General features: G+C 39.9%; 1 protein-coding gene and 3 non-coding genes across 4 annotated transcripts; all 4 read right to left on the bottom strand.

Moving 5' to 3' along the window:
* Positions 1-515: 515 nt before the first annotated feature.
* ncl (nucleolin) lies at positions 516-18,906 on the bottom strand. Its single transcript, XM_036586262.1, has 17 exons — positions 18,758-18,906; positions 17,164-17,268; positions 16,936-17,068; positions 16,185-16,307; positions 15,619-15,819; positions 14,369-14,497; positions 14,003-14,146; positions 12,044-12,133; positions 11,119-11,242; positions 10,142-10,278; positions 9,343-9,469; positions 7,962-8,104; positions 7,620-7,761; positions 5,777-5,919; positions 4,043-4,169; positions 2,482-2,750; positions 516-978 (listed from the first exon to the last, which is right to left on the bottom strand). Exons 1-17 carry the CDS (start codon positions 18,773-18,775, stop codon positions 917-919), a joined length of 2,217 nt encoding a protein of 738 aa, XP_036442155.1. The 5' UTR covers positions 18,776-18,906; the 3' UTR covers positions 516-916.
* LOC118819580 lies at positions 2,824-2,954 on the bottom strand. Its single transcript, XR_005008183.1, has one exon. It is a non-coding gene; the product is annotated as a small nucleolar RNA SNORA75 (small nucleolar RNA).
* LOC118819579 lies at positions 6,275-6,405 on the bottom strand. Its single transcript, XR_005008182.1, has one exon. It is a non-coding gene; the product is annotated as a small nucleolar RNA SNORA75 (small nucleolar RNA).
* Positions 14,221-14,288, bottom strand: LOC118819581. Its single transcript, XR_005008184.1, has one exon. It is a non-coding gene; the product is annotated as a small nucleolar RNA SNORD82 (small nucleolar RNA).
* Positions 18,907-19,492: the final 586 nt, after the last annotated feature.

Genomic DNA, 19,492 nt, shown 5'->3' with positions numbered 1-19,492 from the left:
CGCTTAGTATCAGTAATGCTCACCAACCATTCAAAGATTTTGGCTTAAAACATTTGTTTACATCTGTCCATGGTGGAGGGATACATGTAGGGTGTTGTGAGGCAAAATAATCCCCAAAGAAAACTTTTCAGATTTTCCACTATTTTAAAAATCAACAACCTATATAAACTCAGACTCGTGTTGGTTCACTAGTGGTTATGATGGTAAATAAAACAGCTGTATGTGTGTTGTAAACATCACTGAGAAATCCAGTTAGATCGCACCGTTTTGCTGGACGGCTAAAGTAGCACTGACACGAATAACTCGTTCCCTTAAACAAAGCACAGTACACCGCCTACTTTACAAATCATTAAGTTTATTCAAAATTTGTAAGTTTTTTTCTTATTCAACACATTCATGAAAAATACGGAAATGAACGTTAATCAACGTAGTTACACAGAGTCCAAATGCTGATATCTATAAACCTGACTTCGTCCTCAGAGGCGACGTTTAAAGACAGTACACCAGTTTACCAGTTTCTAAATACCCAAAACAGTTTGGGTAATATTTAATCAATCCATTACAATAGGCTTTGTACATTTATGCTAAAACACGCACCTAAAGCAAACTTAAAAAAAAAACAAAAATAATAACCATTTAAGGATACTTTAACAAAAGGATAAAAGGAAAAATGTATCTAGACCAACAGAGCATTATTCACGATATTCACATTTCAACCTCTCCCTCAACGGGAAAAACATGAAGATGCGCAGGGGTGCTGAAGGACATCTCAGACAGGAGGGCGGAGAGCCAGACAATCCGCCCAGGAACGACATACTCAACGCTTTCTGGAATGTCCAAAAGGCTCCGTTAGAGCAGACGCGTGAGGAGGGGGAAAACAGAGTCCGTTCAAATAGAAAAACAAAAAAACAGGGGTTTAATCATCAAATTTGATCTTCTTTCCTTGTGGCTTTGCAAATCCTCCACCTCCTCTGCCACCTGGAACACAAAGGTAAGAATAATCAAGATCAAAATTCAAGGCAAGAAAAGCAGCACGACTTCAGTTCCACTCCAGACACTTATAAATTCCATTTACGAACTAAAGAACTAAATTAACAATTCAATAAAACTCGCAAGGAACAATTTCTATTAATTCAAAAGTCAATTTACAAAAAAAAATAATTCTATATCGAACCACCTTTACTAAAGAACCCATTACGAACCACCTGTAAGTGTGTAGCTAAACTGGGAAAGCCTGCTTTGTGGAATACGCTTCTGGAAATTCCAGAAAATAAAAAAAGTTGGATTTGCATCTGAGTAAAGAAGCAAGGATGCGAATTGGGTTTCCGTCCATCTAACAGACACGCATTAATGTAGCTGTGCAATGTCGCTGTTTGTAGCTCGTGGGAGGAGGCAGGAGGACATTAACAGCTGTATAAAAAGCTGTACTGAGGCCGTTACGCTCTTAACGCAACGCAGAAAAAAAAAACGCATGAGAAAATGAGCTTGATGTGTAACGGCCTTGGATTTTATTGGAGTTCTACTGAAATTTAAGTGATTAGACAAGATCGGCAGTCTTGGGCCCAATCCCATTTCACCCCTACCACTCAGCCCTACCCCTCCGTCTAGGGGTAGGGTGTCCCGATTCTTGTTGAGATAGAGGGGTAGGGTGAAGTGTTAGGGCTACATGACCCTCCAAACAGAGGTTTTTCAGAGACTCCAAACGGAGAGATATGAGAAAAAAAGAAAAACCGGCAAGATGGGGAACAAGAGACCAAAGAAACCCACAAATGTGAGAATTTTCTGTTAAAAGTTCCAATAACCACTGTATTATCTTAGTCTGTTGTTTCAATGTATCATGGTCCTTTTGTTCATAATAAGCATTAAAACACCCTAGTAGTGCTGATGACTCGGTAGCTAGTTAGCTAAATTTCCAGTTCTACCTTAAATGTTGCAGCAGTTACATTCTGCCATCTCAGGCGTCAGAATTGCTGCTCCATTTAAGGTGGAAAGGGAAATTCTGAACAAGAAGCTGGTGAATATCTGACTTCAGCTTCATATCACTGAAGAATCAGTGGTGGGTGATAATAAATAATTGCCCCCCTCTTTGAAGGCATATGATGCCCTAAATGTAACTAAAGCCCAGCAGTGAGGAGCTGAACTTTACCCTCCTCTGCAGACTGGCAGGGTCGCCTACAGAGCAGCGCTGGTAGCTGTTAATGAAGTGATGCTCTTTTTATTTGAGGGTCCCATTTCAGAGGGAAGATTTCAACCACTACCCTGTAACTCAGTTCCAAGGGGCAACACTCGAAAACAAGGGGTAGGGGTAAAAATAAATGGGACTGGGCCTTTATTTAGGTATGAACTGCATGCATGTATTCATCATTAATGGTCTGGCGCGATTTTAATCTACACATTTATGTGCAGCTGTGATGCGGTCAGACTTATCTGGACCTTATCTGGATAGGAGCTGCCCGTTATGGCCAAGTGTCTCAGTCTTACCTCTGAAGCCTCCTCGTCCTCCACCGCGGTTTCCTCCTCTTCCTCCCCTGAATCCGCCGCCACCTCCTCGGCCGAAACCTCCCCGTCCTCCTCTGCCTCCCCTGAATCCGCCGCCACCTCCGAACCCGCCGCGACCCCCGGAACGGCCTCCCTCACCCTTCGGCCGGGCGTAGTCCAGCGTCACTCTGTTTCCGTCAACCTCGCCGTCCTCCATGGCCTCTTTGGCAGCTTTGCAGTCCTCCTCGCTGTCGAAGTCTACAAAACCAAACCTGAGAGAGAAGAGCTCGGGTTCATCATCTGAAACTACTGCAGAGAACATTCCAGAGGAGATCAGGGGTGAACGAGTGTCTCACATGAGGCATAGGCGACTCCCACCACAGAGGAGTGACCCGTTATACTGTGAACACTGCTCTACTTCTCGTGCGAATCCGTGCACTGTCACTGGTCAGACAGAGAGGAGCTCATGAGAAGAAACAGCAGGACAGTAAAAGGTGTATAAGAGCTTTAGTAGTTTTACCTGTCAGTTCTGCTGTGATTTAAGAAAGAGAAACATACAACCTTAATCCAGTCTGAACTTGCACTGCATGTACTGTTCATCAGTACGACTGAGCTCTAAAATCCAGCACTTTACTTTGAATAAGCTAATATTTATAATGATTACGCATCACTTGTTTTTCCACTTAAAGCACTTTTTTTTTAAAAAAAAAAATGTTATTTATATCTACACTGCAAAAAAACAAAAACAAAAATATTTTGTCACATGAAATTCTTAATTGTAGTTGATCTGTTATTTTGAGATGGTTGTGCACTTAGTTTTTTCTAGACATTTTTTTTTCCTTTTACTTTATCGACAATTCTCACTAGACTGCCAGGTAATTTTACTAGTTTCAAGTACGTTTCTTAAAACAAGCAAAATTATCTGCCAATATAGTGAGAAATTTTTTTAAAATCAAAGTACAAAATGTCGGAAAATAAGTTAAATACTCCTAAAATAAGCTTACAACAATCTCATTAGGAAAACTAGACTAGATTTTACTTGACAAGTTTTTTTGCAGGGTCTAAAGCATGTTGAAAGGCTTTTGTATGAAACATGCTACATAAACAAACTCGTCTTAGTGAGTAGCAACCTGCAATGAGTTGTTTTTACAGTAACAAGTTGTGATTTTAATCCTGTAGGAAAATTTTAGTGATGTGATTTTAATCCCGTATTAAAATATCAATACTATGCAAAAACTAATACAGGCCTGGAGTTTAGGCTATAAAAATGAACAAACTTTAGCTACAATCACAATATTGGTCATAAAAAAAATTGCAATTATGCATTTTCATTATTCAGCCCTCCAAGCATGAGAATCAGGCATGTCTGAGCAGGAAATCACTGAGCTGTGTAACATCATGGCTCTGCACTCGTTTAGTTCTGTTTGTTCAATTTATTTATTCGATGCTATTTTCAACTAATATTCAGTTGCGTAAAACACTAATGATACAACATCTAAAGTGAAATAAATCTGAAGAACGCTGCTCGGCATGATCAACCACAAAGCTACAAAAGTTGAATTACCCTTTAGAAGACCCCGTCTCCTTATCTGTGGCGATTCTGGCAGCGACAGCCCCATCAAACGCGTCCCTCAGCGTCTGCTCTGTAGTGTCCTCTGACAGACCTTTTACAAACAGTGTTTTTGTGGGACCTGTAGAGATAAAAGTTAGCAATGAAATACAAGCCAAGTTTAGTCTCAGAAGTCAAAACGGGTCCCAGTTGTTTATTAAAGGAAAGTTCACTGCAAAAACTGCAACCTTAGCCGACTGGCCAAGACACAATTAGGGTGTTTTCACACACACAAGGCTTTTCCAAAGCCAGGATCGCTTGCTCTGCAGGTTCGGTACATTTGGTTGAGTGTGAAAGCGGAACATGGAACCAGTTCTGGTTCTCCTGAAATTGGTGGTCCCGGTTTCCCAACTCTACTGTGGTCCACTCTGCGTGTGGAAGTTATCCGCTCCCAGCGCCGCCTGTTTGGTTCATTCTGTAATGTGACGGCTTCAACTTATGGTAATACGTCTCTTTTCAAGTTCCATGATGTCGAGAACCGTTGAGGACAAAAAGCCCCTATATAAGATGACGAGCCCCTCCCCCAAACGAGCCCAGACGCTGTATTACAGAAACCTCTTATCTTTTAGTCTTAAGTTATGATCTGACAGGTCAAGATAAAGATTTCACAAATTCGTATTACAGAAGCAAATCTGATCTTAATTTAAGGATCTTACAGCATCTTTTATCATCAAACTTACTCTACTGAAGTCCACAATCAACTGTCTTGTCAGTTACCTAGCAACTGACCATACGTGCACAGCTGCAACGTAAACATGTAATCAAGTTAGTCAGACAGTTAACGTTAGCTGCTGTTAGCCACTGGTGTTAAAAAAGTGTGATAAACTAAGTAGTGAATACAGTGAGAGCGCCCCCTGCTGTTTATCAGAGCGCCGTCGCTCCCCAGTTTCAGTCTCCATTTCCCAAACGCTTTAGCCGAGCGCGCTAACGTTACTCCTCCTAATAAACAGACACACGTTCAGCTCCGTCTCATTATTCACCACCATCACTGTAATATTTCATCATCAACATTAACACACGAAGGTGATCAGAGGGGCGGTGGAGATCGAGTCTGCAGCGTCTGAGATCTTTAAAACGCTGTTATGGAAAAAACCTCAACTCAAAGCTCCGTTTTCAGTTTAGATTAATGTGGCGTCATTATGCTGGTTATACTGAACTGTGCTGCCTCTCACTGTATAAAACAATAGAAACAGACGGTTAAACAGAAGTTAAGGCGCTCTGGAGTTTATCTTACAGTTAAGAAAATATTTAGGATATTTTGGCAACTTAGGATGTTTCTGTAAAACCGTTTTCTTATCTGGAAATAAGAGATGAAGATGAAGAACTTAAGAACTGTTGTTCTGTAACGTCTTCTGTCCGAACTTCAGTCTTAACTGAAGTTGCCATGACAACAAAGCAGATAAGATATGGGCTCAGACTTAAGAGTTTTCTGTAATGCGGCCTCAGAATCAGACCTGGGCGTGGAGTCGATTTTTCCAGGACAAGTGTGAAAAATTAAGTCTGAACTTTGAGTCTTGTTTTAACCTGGAGCTATGAGGCTAAAATAGCTTACAGGTAACAGACCGAAGTTTAGCTCTGGTGTAACAAAGAGCAAAATTCAGATACCAAACATGTCTCAGCCAGTCATCTGAGCGATTTTTCACTGAACTGCTCCTTTAAGGTGGTAACATTTCTGGCTATATGGGTCACCTGAGGAGCCTTTGCCACCACTGCTGTCTCCTCTGCTCTGGCTGAACTCCAGCCGAATCGTCCTGCCCTCCACTTCTGTGTTGTTGCACGAGTCCAGCGCCTCCTTCGCGTCATCTGTGCTCTCGAACTCCACGAAGGCGTAGCTGCAAACAAAAGACACATTCTTACTGATCTTCACTGAGGGGAGTCAATACTTGGGCCAATTTTCAAAATTACTTTCAAAAATAAACCAAAACAATACTAAAATAACCAATGTTGAAAATACCCATGAGATTTCATGATATACCGACTCGTTTCCTAAAGAATTATAATCTAACCAAATCAGAGATTCTCATTTAATGTAAATGAGCTCTGTTTTGATTGGCTGCCCTGTATTGCGCCTTCTTCAAAAAGCGCTCAGAGCTGTAGAATCACAATATTAATGTGCAGAGCTGCTGTAGGCAAATACATAAATAATAAATAAAATAAACAAATAAATAAAATTAAAATGAACACATCAAGTGTCTCACATGAGGCATAGGCGACTCCCACTACAGAGGAGTGACCCGTTATACTGTGAACACTGCTCTACTTCTCGTGCGAATCCATGCACTGTCACTGGTCAGACAGAGAGGAGCTCATGAGAAGAAACAGGAGGACAGTAAAAGGTGTATAAGAGCTTTAGTAGTTTTACCTGTCAGTTCTGCTGTGATTTAAGTGACTAGAAACAACATTCAACCTTAATCCAGTCTGAACTTGCACTGCGTGTATGACTGAGCTCTAAAATCTTTACGTTGAAGGCTAATGTTAATACTCACACCCCCTGACTAATTTCCTTTTTAGTTTGCTTTTTGTTTTTATTTTAAACGACTGGCACTATGTTTATTTTTTCACTCGTAAGCACGATCGTTTTCCTTTTGTTGCTTTTATTTATGAAATATTATGCAACTTATGTAAATATTATTCACTCATTTATGTAAAGCATATTGAATTGCTTTAGTGTAAAACATGCTATGTAACACAAATGAAGCTACAATGTGTTCAATGTATAGCCTGAAAGTAATAACTTGTGATTTTAACCCAGTAGGAAGATTTTACAGTGACATGATTTTAATCCTGTATTAAAATATCAATACTATGCCACAACTAATACAGCCTGGAGTTTAGTTTATAAAAATTATCTGACCTCAAACTTGAGTTGCAAATCACAATATTGGATATATATGGAAATTGATTGTGAAACTAAAAATTTAAATTAATAGGTCAAAATAGATTATAGCAATTACTTCACCAGGGTATAAAACATGATAAATACACACACACACAAGAAAGAAAATAAGTAAATATTAAAATAGACAGAAATAATTAAAAACAAACTTCAGATTCAGATAGATTGACAGATTATAGCAACTAAAAACTATTAAAACCTGGTAAATATACACAAAAGATAGACAAAAATAAATTAAAATTAATAGACTGAAATGATTAAAAACAAAAACTTCAAATTTGATAGATTGAAATAGAAATAGAAAACAAATACTATTAAAATATGGAAAATAGACATTTTAAAGAAACAGGCACACAAAATATTATGCAAATGAGTTGGTTCTTATGACGTGACGTAACAAACAATGAATTAAACTGGCTATTTTTGCAGTGTAGTGTTCGTACATGGACTGTTGACTTGAGAAGCGAATGGTAAGTTTTGTAACTTTAACGTTTACATATTTCAGACTCCTTTCAAACTGGTTTAAAAAGTGAGGGAATTTCAGTTTTCCATGATACCGGCCCTTTAAAGCTGTAATGAGGTTCCATCATAGTTTCATCAAACATACTGCTGGTATAAACAAACAAAACAACAGACCCCTTAGCCCGGCCGTTGTTCTGTGGTATTCTGATGCCGACAGCCTTTTCAAACACACTCTGGAGGGACTCTTCTGTGGCACTGAAGGCTAAGTTGTTTACAATCAGGACCTTGCTTGCACCTCCCGGAGCTGAAGAGAAAGCTGGAGAGAGGATCGAGGTAAAGAATAAAAATAGTTAGTCAGGCATTTGAAGTATCTCAATAATCCCACCTCAGTCACTACGCCAGATCAGTACTTGACTATCTTGAGGAACCACACGGTGTTTCAGGTGAAAAAGTTTCATCCTTTCTGGCCAGGAGAATACATACATTTATTTTTTTGAGAGTTTTTTTTTTGCTCACCTGCTCCTCTGCCACCCTGCTGCTGCTGGCTCTTCGCTCCTGTGAAGTCCACCATGATGGAACGGCCCTGAACATCTGAACCCTGCGTCTCCTCCAACATCTTCTCTGCGATCGCCTCAGTCTTGAACTCGATGTATGCAATTCTGTCAAGACAAACAACCATCAATTACCTGTTTGCAAGTGAAATGATCTTAAACTGATCAGATATTTGGGTTCTCCTTTATTTAGAAGGTCCACTGTAGCTGCTTACATTCTAGAGACAATTAAATACCAGCATTAGGCCTGATTCACACATGCTACATTTGCACGGCGTGAGCGCTACAGCTCAAATGTGCTGACCTTTCATATGTACAGCGTTTGTACTGTGGAACAGCGAGAAAGTTACAGACGAATAGATGGTCACATCAGTTTCTCTGCTCAATAAAAATATAAAAGTGAACAGTATGTTTGTTTATCTTAGACAGCATTCTGACTTGTGATTTGGCAAGAGTTGTAGATCAAGCGGAAAATCTGTCTGCAGCAAAAAATAAAAATAACAAAAAAAAAAAAAAGCTTAAACTTGTATACGGTTTTCTGTTTTTCATTTATTTTTATGGCTGGTGTATTTTGCTGCGTGACATGGACGGAAAAAAAAAATCTGCGCCTGGGCTATTCTGTAAATAACGCAATGCTTCAGTGCGTCGGACGCTCTGTCACTTCATACAACCTGTGTGAAAGCACTGACCAGTTAACACAGGCGCTGAAATGAAAACCAAGACTTTCCACACCATTCTCACTACGCAGAAGCAGCATGTGTGAATCAGGCCTTAGGGTTAGGTTAAAAGGTGAATTCCACCATTTTCCCCCAAAAAAATTCTGCACAACTAATATTTTGATTAAAAGATCTGATGTGAAATGCTCAGTTCTAGAGTCTAGAATTGTTCAAAGTAGTGGTGATAGGAACCAGACGTCCACCTCTAAAAGCTCCCTCACAGCAGTTATGAATACACTGCCCGAGACGCTGGTTTACAATAATCTCTTGGCTGAAACTTTCCACTATTTTACCACCAACCTTCAATATAAAACTCAGAAGACTCGTGTAGGTTCACTGGTGGTTCTGGATAGTAAATAAAATGTCTATATTTGTGTTGTAGTCATGGCGACCCCTGGTTCCCATCACCACCAGTGTAAAGACATCTGAACCATTTCACACCAAACCGCTCTGAATCACTCTGTTTACATCTCACACACTGAACTGTGTGGTTAGAGTAATAGTGTTAGTGTTAAAAGTTTAAGTGATTTGATTTTTTTCCATGTTAAATGTGCGCTAATACTTAAACGTCAGTCAAAGTCGAGGCGATCATCTACTGTGGACCTTAATAAAATAAACAGTGCTCATTACCCTCTGCTGGAGCCATTATAGCCCATAGGTATCCTGATGTCTATTGCCTGGTCAAAGATCTCCTTCAGCTCATCCTGTGTTATGGTGTATGGCAGATTCTTTACAAACAGCGTACGGGCGTCTTTCTCTGCAGGAACATACATAAAACACAACACAAACCAGAGACATGATCACCTACTGTGTTTATCAATTCATCATCAATGCTACAGATAGTGCTGCCAAATCAGTACTTGACTATCTTTTCAAACCCACACAAGAGTTTCAGGTGAAAAAAAGTGTCATCATATTTGGCATCGTGTAAATGTGGAATTCCATTTTTTGTAATTTTCTTTACAATAAATTTATTATCCACAATTAACAAAAATCCTATCCACCATTCAGAGCGGCTTGATGCTAAATGCTAAGTTCTAGAGAAAACTATTCAGAACTGTTCACAGTGGTGGTGATAGGAACCAGACGTCCACCTCTAAAAGCTCCCTCACAGAAAGTTACTACATGAAATGGTTATGAATTCACTGCCTGATGACTGAGACACTGTTTTATGATCGTTTTGAGAAGATTTCAGACTAAGTTGGACGGTAAATAAATGTCTATATTTGTGTTGTAGTCATGGCGACCCCTGGTTCCTATCACCACCACTGTAAAGACATCTGAAGCATTTCACACCAAACCACTCTGAATCTCTGTTTACAGCTTAAGTTGAAGTTATACAGAAATTTACAGAAAAATCTATTAAATACAACACTAAACAGTAGTAAGCTTAATAAAAAACAAAAATGAAAACAAAGAAAAAGACTACCTTTCTTGTTTTCCTGAGAGTTCTCCTTGCTTCTTGCTCTGTCCAGTTTGAGGGCCAGACCCATGCACTTCTTCCCGTTCAGAGCGAGAGCTTTCTGCAGCTCCTCTTCAGAGGCGAAGTCGACGTAACCGAACTTCCTGCAACAGCAAGTCACATAAATTCTTTAGTCACAAATTCACCCGACCGTAAGATTTCACTTGCAGCAAAACGTGCGATCAAATATTAAAGCTGGGCTGACACGACATGATTGTTTGCCTGATTTTAACACCCATTTGCCCCTTGCGACAAATTTTCACAATCTGAAGCGATTTCCCAGTTCGGGAGCTCAATCGGAAGCGACTGATGGGGTGGATGATCCGTAGAGTGAGAGGAGAAACGAGTGAGTCTTTAGCCCTCCAATCAAAACTCTGGAGTGATCAGAGATCCTCCGATATTATTAAACGTTTGATATTTACGGCTCAAAAACGTTCACGAGTCCTGAAGTGCGAGAAGGTCAGAGATTTAATCAATGAGTTACTCAAAGAGTAGCCAATCAGAGAGCTAGAAGAGCGGAGACAGTGGAGCTACATGTAAAGACAGGCAGATAAGAGCCGATATCAATGTTTATAATGTTGGATCCAGATGTCAGGTCGTTCTTGACAATTTTAGCTCAGCTCCCAGTTTGTAGTGCAATATGTCTCCAGCTCATACTGTGATATCAGTGTCTCTCAACCCCATTCTAGTCCCCAGTTTGTGCTTTTGCTACACACAAAAGCACAAACAGGTCCAGTAAGTTTTATTTGTGTCATGTGATCTGAGGAGTTTGAGCTCTTACAGCCCAAACTCATTGTGTGTTACACCCCTTTGCCTTGTCGTCTAGTTTACACACCTCACGAAAACTGTTACAAACTGACGTTAAGTTTGTGATGCTCTCCATTTTAGAAAGATTTTTTGTCGTTCAGTGCACACCGAGCCTAGGACCAAATCCATCAACTCACTTGGAGCCTCCAAGACGGACATCCTGAATGTCGAGACTCTCCTTCTTGAAGAACTTGGCGATAGCTTCCTTGAGTTCATCGAAACCTTTATCTGCGTTCAGGTTGCCCACGAAGAGACTGAAAGCTGAAAGATAAGAGCTCAGAGTCAGGAGCCAGTTTACCTGGGAAAAAGAGCAACAGCCATACAACTGCACTAAGTCAGAACAGTGAAAAGGTGACATCACACATCAGTATTAAGTCCCTTAATGATCATCACGCAGAGCACAAAGCCTAAAGCAGTGTTGCCCCATCCCAGTCACACATGCTGCTGTTTCCAGAGGTGCCAGTTCATGTCTAACCTCCCTGTGGCTCAAAGGCAATTTTTATCAGAAACACCCATCATACAGAAGCACTTTGGCGGACAGTTAAACACTGTAGTTCATCCGTTGCTGCACCACTAAATAGCCCCCATATCTTATTTATCAATGGGCAGTTTCTGACCACAAGACTGCAAATTATTTGGGTGGTTCAAGTGTATCAGACACAGCGGTGCTGCTGGGGTTTTCACACACGTTAGTGTCACTACTGGGTTCCAGTCAAGAGCAGTTCTGTGCTCAGAAAATGACCACTGATGAAGGGCTACTGGATGTCCAACCTGTGTATTAACAGAGGGACTACAGTCTCGAACTGCATACCAGTACGTGGAGGTTTAAGAGAGACAGTAGCAGCCAAAATTTTGACATATAAAATGAAAATTAGTTGTGTAATTGGTGTAACTTTAATAACAAAACTCAATCCGAAGAAAAGTTAAACTGGTCTACCAGATGAACGCGTATACCACCCACTACTAGACTGAGCAGTTTCCAATACAGTGGCAACTCTGCAAAAAGGTGCACAACTGGGATCAGGAGCCACTGGCCTACAGCCTCCATGCTGTCAATCTTACTTTCTCCATCAGCCTTGGCTTTCTTAGAAGGAGGAGTTCCCTTCTCCTTCTTATCCTCCGCTTTCCTCTTGCCTGGAGTGACAGGAGCAGCTGCAAATAACAAGCAAGCAGTACTTTGGGTTACAAGAGACATTTTAGATGATTACAGATTTAAAAAGAAAACAAAAACTCATTTTCTAAGGGTGTATTTCACACCTAAAAGCCTGTACCAAGGTCCAAACCAAGATCCATACCAAGAGCCATGTTTCTGTTACACTGAACACATTTGATCTGGTTAGTTTTGGTTTCACATTGTACCGTAGTGAGAGCACTGAAGAACTCTGCATGACACACCTGCATCCTGCATGTGGTCAGTTCAGCAGGCAGCCTTTTTACATATGAATGGAGAAAAATGAATATATTCTCTCTCTCTCTCAGAAAATAAGGTATAACTTTGGACCAAACAAGGCAGGTGTGAAAGCACTCCAAGGAGACAATCAGGTAAAAAAAAAAAAAATTCAAAATAAATAATGACAATAAGCAACAATGCTGTCAGAAACAGTTAACTGACACTGCAGTAAACCAACCAAACAGCCAAGTGAGGGGGGGGAATAAAACCCACTATTACCCTACAGAAATTATTACTCATAAGACAGCAAACTCTGACACTTTATAATATACCACTAATCTTATTTAAAGTTCTACCCTTTAAACTTATTTGCCATTTGAAACCCATTCTTATTGACTAAATTTATGGCATGTTAAACACACTTTAGGGCTGCAACTAACGATTATTTTCACTGTTAATTAATCTGTTGATTATTTTCTCGATTGTTAGAAAATGGTGGAAAAAAAAAAAAAGTTGATCACAGTTTTCCAAATCCCAAGATGACATCCTCTTGTCCACACTGCAAAATATATTCAGTTTGGTGTCACAAAGGAGTAAAGAAACCAGAAAATATTCAAAATTTAAGCAGCAGAAATCAGAGAATTTTTACCTTTAAAAAAAATTACAATAAAAAAAAAACAAAAAAAACTACTCAAACCAATTAATCGATTACCAAAATAGCTGGTGATTAATTTAATAGTCAACAACAAATCAATTATTTGTTCTAGAAAACGTATATTATTACCACCGACTAGCCCAGGAGTCGCAACCCAAATGTAAATTTTGTTCTTTCAGCGCAAAACCTTGGGAGCCACATCTTATATCCATTTTACCATCTTGGCTGTACATGTGTCTGTGCTAATACGCTAGTATAGGTTAAAAAAAAAAAATTGTAATGTACAAAACGAAATGTTTCTCACATCTCTGGCAGGAAACTTTCCAAAAGTAGAACAGTTTCTTATAAAACAACATCTCAATATTCAATTTTTTACGAGGCTGAAGTTGCTTCTCATTTGCCAGCCTCTTGTTAGAATTTTCCCCGTTTCACCTAAAAAGGTGCCTGAGGCGCCAGAACATAACTGCTGCACCGTTTAAGGTGGAACAGGAGAATCTGAACGACAAACTGACTTCAGCCTCACAACTTTAGTGTGTCCAGCTGGAGTGATTATAAAGGCAAATAAGCCCATTAGTCTCCAAATTATCGATGTTCGTCTTAAATCTTCCTCTTTGCCGTTTCGTTAGCTACTAGCTGGGCGAGACTGTTGTCTGTGTTACTATGGTGACCAGCAGTCTGCACTGATCTTCAGGGTTAAAGGGTGAATTAGCAGTTCTACATTAACTCCAGAGTTTAAGACCATTTATTGATAAAACTGTGTTGAACGATCAGCAGAGCTTTATTTTAACCTAAAAATCTGACCAGTTGACAGTCTTTGCCTTTTTCTAGTATCTTACTGACCATTTTCCTGATGTGTGGGTTCCTCAGACCTCAAAATACCTGAGATTCTTTGCTTGTTTTAAAAAAAGAGACTCATTTATTTGCAGGCAACTTCTGTCCTTCCTGTGCTTCTTATAACTACTTTTCAAATGGTTACCTTCTTCCTCTTCCTCCTCTTCATCCTCATCGTCGTCGTCTTCGTCATCCTCATCATCCTCCTCTTCCTCCTCCTTGGCCTTCACCATTCCAGCTTTTTTGGCAGGAGCGGGTGCGGTGTCCATTTCCTCCTCCTCTTCCGAATCTGCAGTGAAAACACGATGAGAACTGAAGCCGTGATCCACAGTGACAGCAGGAGCTCCATGGATGAGGAATCAGGCACATCAGAGCAAACAAATCAGCAAATCTTTTCAGTATTAAGTCCCTAGATGCTCATCACATGTGCACAATTACTCCACATCACCCCCCAAATCATGAGAAGTGCTGATGCCAGACACTGAAGCCCAAAATAAACGTGTATACACACCATCTTCATCATCATCCTCGTCATCGTCTTCAGATTCCTCCTTGGCAGCCTTTGCTGGAGCTGCTTTAGCTGCAGGTTTGGCAGCTGCTGCCTTCTTAGGGGGCGGGGCTTCCTCCTCTTCTGACTCATCTATTGCCAAATCAGAATAAACCACACCCTTTATTAATGCTGCATTCTGATATTTCTGAAAATTGTAAATGTACTGAAAGTAAACAAAAAAGTTTCACATTTCACGTTTTCTAAATATCAAAACATGGTTACTATTGCAATAAAAAATAAAAGATCACAGTCCGCAAAAAAATAAAAATAAACAAAAAGATAATTTAACCACCACTTGAGAGTGAATGGCTTCAGAAGGCTGAATAGGTGGCAGACGTTAACGTCAGGTTAGCAGCAGCTGTACGCGATCTTAATAGCTGCCACGATGCAGCCGGGAGCCAGACCAGAAACATATTTCACAGTAGTACACAAATGCAGATACCTTGGGCTACACAGACACGGATTTGTGCATCGTTTTGCTGTAAAATTTGTCAACAACTCAAAATGCAATCTACATCAAGCATTACAGCAAGGGGCAGCCAAGCTGTTCTGTTCTGATCTGTCCTCTATCGCCCCCAAGAGCACAGTGTTTTAACTGCCACAGTAACGTAAAAAAGCATGTTGAGTTTCTACAAAAGGACGATGCGTCTGTGACGCGTCCGTTGAGTTTGTGTATTTGCACCGAGTATGTTTCAGGCCTTAATGTGACATTGGTAACGATTCGCTTCCACTGTTTGAGAAGTTTAGCTTGTGTTCTGGCCGCCATTTAGACTTCACGATTAATCATGATTAATCACAACCCATCACTGTGAGCATCAATTAACTGACACCACTAGTTATTGCGATACTCTAGACACTAAAAGTGCATGGAATGGGGGCATTTGGGGGCAGGATTTAGAGAAAACCTGTTGGTGGAGGCTTGGTGGTAACAGCTTTCCACAGTTTCAGGTTGTCTCTGTGTGATCTCGCTACAAGATCATGTCTGGCCCTGTGAGACAACCTGCCGATGCAAACAAGTGGACATTTTCTGACTTTCAGGTCTGCAGTATTTTTTAAGTATCGTCAAAGATCTTATGATGCAGCGCAGACGGCTAATTTTAACAATTCTCCACAAAAAACTATGAAAATCTGGAGAGACCGATGGTCCCATAAGTGATCGACTGAAAACCCAATTTTGTATTCAAATGATTAATCATTTTACTATTTCAAACCTTCATCATCGTCATCATCATCGTCGTCATCTGATTCCTCCGCAGGGGCTGCTTTCTTCGCAGGTGTAGGTTTAGCAGGTGTGGCCTTAGCTGGAGCTGCTTTAGCGGGTGTGGCTTTCGCAGGGGTAGCTTTAGCAGGAGCTGCCTTTGCAGGTGTGGCTTTAGCAGGTGTGGCTTTCTTTGGTGCAGGAGGCTCCTCTTCTGCAATGAAGAAAAAGTGCACGTTTTAAATATCTATCACTAAAATCAACCTGACTGGAGAACATCTTGCCAGAAGGAATTATCCTATAACCTCATTATGCATTACTTCTGATTTACTGATACAGCACTACAGCATTTATCAAGCTGTACATCTATAAAAACAACGAAACGTTAAGCAGCAGCTCTAAACTGGGAAAGAATACATAATCACCAATACTGAATCAACCAATACTCTGAAAATCTAAACCTTTTTTGATGCCCAGCTTGCTAGTAAACCTTCACAAGAGCATTGCTCAGTAGCTTGTCTTGTCTGAGCTGTACATAATCTAATAAAAACCCATTTTATAAGTGGCAAAAAACCATACCAGAGTCATCATCCTCATCATCATCGTCGTCGCTGTCCTCCTCCTCAGCAGGGGCTGCTTTCTTTGCAGGAGTTGCTTTAGCTGCAGCAGGTTTCGCTGCTTTTGGTGGGGGCGCCTCCTCCTCTAATAATGAGAAGAAGGGAAAGAAAAAAATAAAAAATAAAATAAATAGTGTTAAATTGCACAACTGAGGTCTCTTAGAGCAGGGCTTCTCAACCACCAGGCCCCAAAGCACCTTTTGGTGGTCCACGAAAATTATATATTTTAATTTGCCACCATTCTGTTGATATCTTGTGTTAACTGCCATGTGTCGCAGGGCTACACACCCAAACAAAGCTGTGTTGAAAATTTCCCCCAAAAAAAGTTAACTTTGGTTTTCTTTAGGTCTTTCATGCTTTCTAGTGATTAACAGGTGGACCTCGAAATGAATAACGTTGAAAACAACTGTCTTACAGAACATCCCACAGTCAGTTTACATGTTTTGTTGATTGTCAGAGTGTAAATAAGTTACACAACCTCTACAGAAGACGCACTTCTGCACGTTTTAATGCACGATTACAAATTACTGACTGAATTTAACTCATACTTTATTTTCATTATTCATTAGTTAACTACATTTCACAGAAAGCATTTCTGTGTTCGCTGTAGAGGATGTTCCCTTGTTTTCGCTTAGAAAAATCAACAAATCATGCAAATCAGTGTGTTCAAACTTTTGCATAAGCTATTTTACAAATGTAAAAGCACCGCATACCGGACTCATCATCTTCATCATCGTCATCCTCATCATCGTCGTCGTCACTTTCTTCCTTGGCAGCAGTTTTTCCATTTTTTACTGCCTTTGCCGGGGCTGCTTTCTTCTGCACCACAGCTTTGGCTGGTGGCACCTACGAATGAGGCAGAAAAATAAATAAATAAATAAACAAACAAACAAACAAAAGATAATTTACAAAAAGTAATACTCAAAAAACAAAAATCTCACCTCTTCCTCATCCTCTTCACTGTCATCCTCCTCCTCACTGGACTCTTCAACCTCTTTGGGAGGTGGGGGAGCCTTTTTCTTGGGGGGCTCCTGTTTTTTTGCTGCCTGCAAAACATCAGGGACACCGCGATTAAGACTATCCGTCAGCTTATTCCATAAAACCTATTTGATGGAATTTTTTTCTTTATTATCGGACACCATTTCATTCATTATTCCATTTAACTTGCTCCATATTATCCTATACAATTCACCCGTCGCAAGCTTTATAACATCATGGCACATATTTTATTTTTAAGAGGTCTGAAAGTGAGAAATCTTAAACTGAAGTTGAAACAGAAAAAAGTTTGATAACAATAAATTATTATTATTGTGATTAGTATCTTTTTATTTGATTTTTCTATCTATATAATGCTCCAAAAAGCATATAATCATGATGCATAATTTCATCACAACACCTACAATCAGTCATACATCATTCTGCACTACTTACACATTACTTCAAACAATTAACGACATGCTATTCTAAGAAATATACGCCTTGCAATATGATCTATATAACCATGACATAACGTCACTCTAAGGAGTGTAGAATTCAGTCTTTACAGTTTATTCGGTAAATAAATATAAATAAGTGAAATCTAACATGATGGTCTCGTCCAAAGGCCACGTGTGAGGAGGACAAACCCCACGTGGGGAGCAGCAGCGGCCTCGTGCTAAAGCTAACGAAGCTAGGCTAAAGATAAGCTAACCGAGCTGAAGCAGCCCAGTTAACCGAACATCACGCCGAGGCCTCCGCTAGCCGACTATGCTAAGCTAACTGCAGCCTGCTAACAAGTTAGGCGCCTCTGCTGCACTAGAAACGTATAAATGTAAATAAACTAAAAACACTGCGCTTCCAAAACGACCCTGTAAACAAATAAACACAATAACAAATAACAAATATGCCGCGAAGTGACCGCTAAGGCTGGCCAGGCTCTCCGTTAGCTACCCAGGCTAACTAATCTTCCTGTTCTCCAGCGTCTTTTTCGAATTATCCGTTCCACCTTAAATCGTCCAGCAGTTACAGCCTGGCGCCACGGGCTCCACAACGAAACTGCCGCCACATTTAAGGTGGAACGGAAAATTCGAAGGCGACTTCACCGTCGTGTTATTCCGCCACGCTTTAGTCGACTTTTAAACATGGTTAAACACATTTTAACACATTTTGGACCCCTAATGGAGACATTTAAGCACGATAGCTATAAAAATAGACACACCGAGATAAATAATCGAGTTTAAGATCACGATTTTACCAAAAGTCGTATAACGGTGCAATCAGCGCACATATGGAGAAGGCCCGAAAACCTCCATTTTAAACACTGCACAAGATTTTCACTTATTTTATGAGAACACTGACACTCTGCATTAAAAACCGATACCACCAAAACACACCGAATTAAATCGGAAAGCATGAAAAAATACTGCATATTCCGTGAGCTGAGCTGTAAATGTTAAACTAAACTGGTTAACGTTAAGTTTTCTTAAGACCTCATTTTAGATCTAAGCAGGTTAAAGCATTTCTAACGTTCACAAAAATATGAAATGAAAGGATTACCTTCGCGAGCTTCACCATGGCTGGATGGTGTTTTTCCGAAACACGAGAATAAATCACTAAACTGTTGGAAAGTGAGTTTATTCGGAGCTTTTTTTCCCACGTGTTTCAACCTGCAGTCTCCTCAGCACTGAGGGGGAAATCCTACACCACGCCGCTTTTCTGCACCGCGGGATTTTTATTCCCACCAGTACTCGTACAAGTCCCGCCTCTACTGCGCAAAGATTGGCCAGCCGTTCAGCTTCACGGAGAGTATTGGCCAATCGCAGCGCAGGAGGGCTGGATTCTTCGGAATACGGGTAGAGCAAGAGAACGCTTCCCTCCCACCGAAACCCTGAATATATTTGCATAATAATTATTAGTGTAAATAAAAAAAGTAAAATACAAAAAAAAAAAAATACACAAAGTTAGAGTTTTAACGAATGAATCGTAGTTTTATAAACAGCTAATAATAAGAAGAATAACTTATTAAATTAACTATTTAGAATCCCACTATTCCAAAAATAAACTCACAAATCGTATAAAATAAAATGAGCAAAAATACAATCTAACAATAAAGCTGTAACAGTATAAGAGCAGCAAGAGTAGTAGTAATAATACATTTATTAAAACCTGATATCTTTTTTTTGACTCTTTTACATGTAAATATATGCATGGACATAGAAGTGATCACCTTATTTACATATAATCACCATCCTAAGGAAACAAGTATCTCCATTTATTTTATTTTTATTTTTA

This window comes from Colossoma macropomum, unplaced genomic scaffold (genome assembly GCF_904425465.1).
Source record: "Colossoma macropomum unplaced genomic scaffold, Colossoma_macropomum, whole genome shotgun sequence".
In the NCBI taxonomy this organism is placed as follows: Eukaryota; Metazoa; Chordata; class Actinopteri; order Characiformes; family Serrasalmidae; genus Colossoma; species Colossoma macropomum.
Note: the sequence above shows the minus strand (reverse complement) of the source record. Positions and strands in the feature narration are given on the sequence as shown.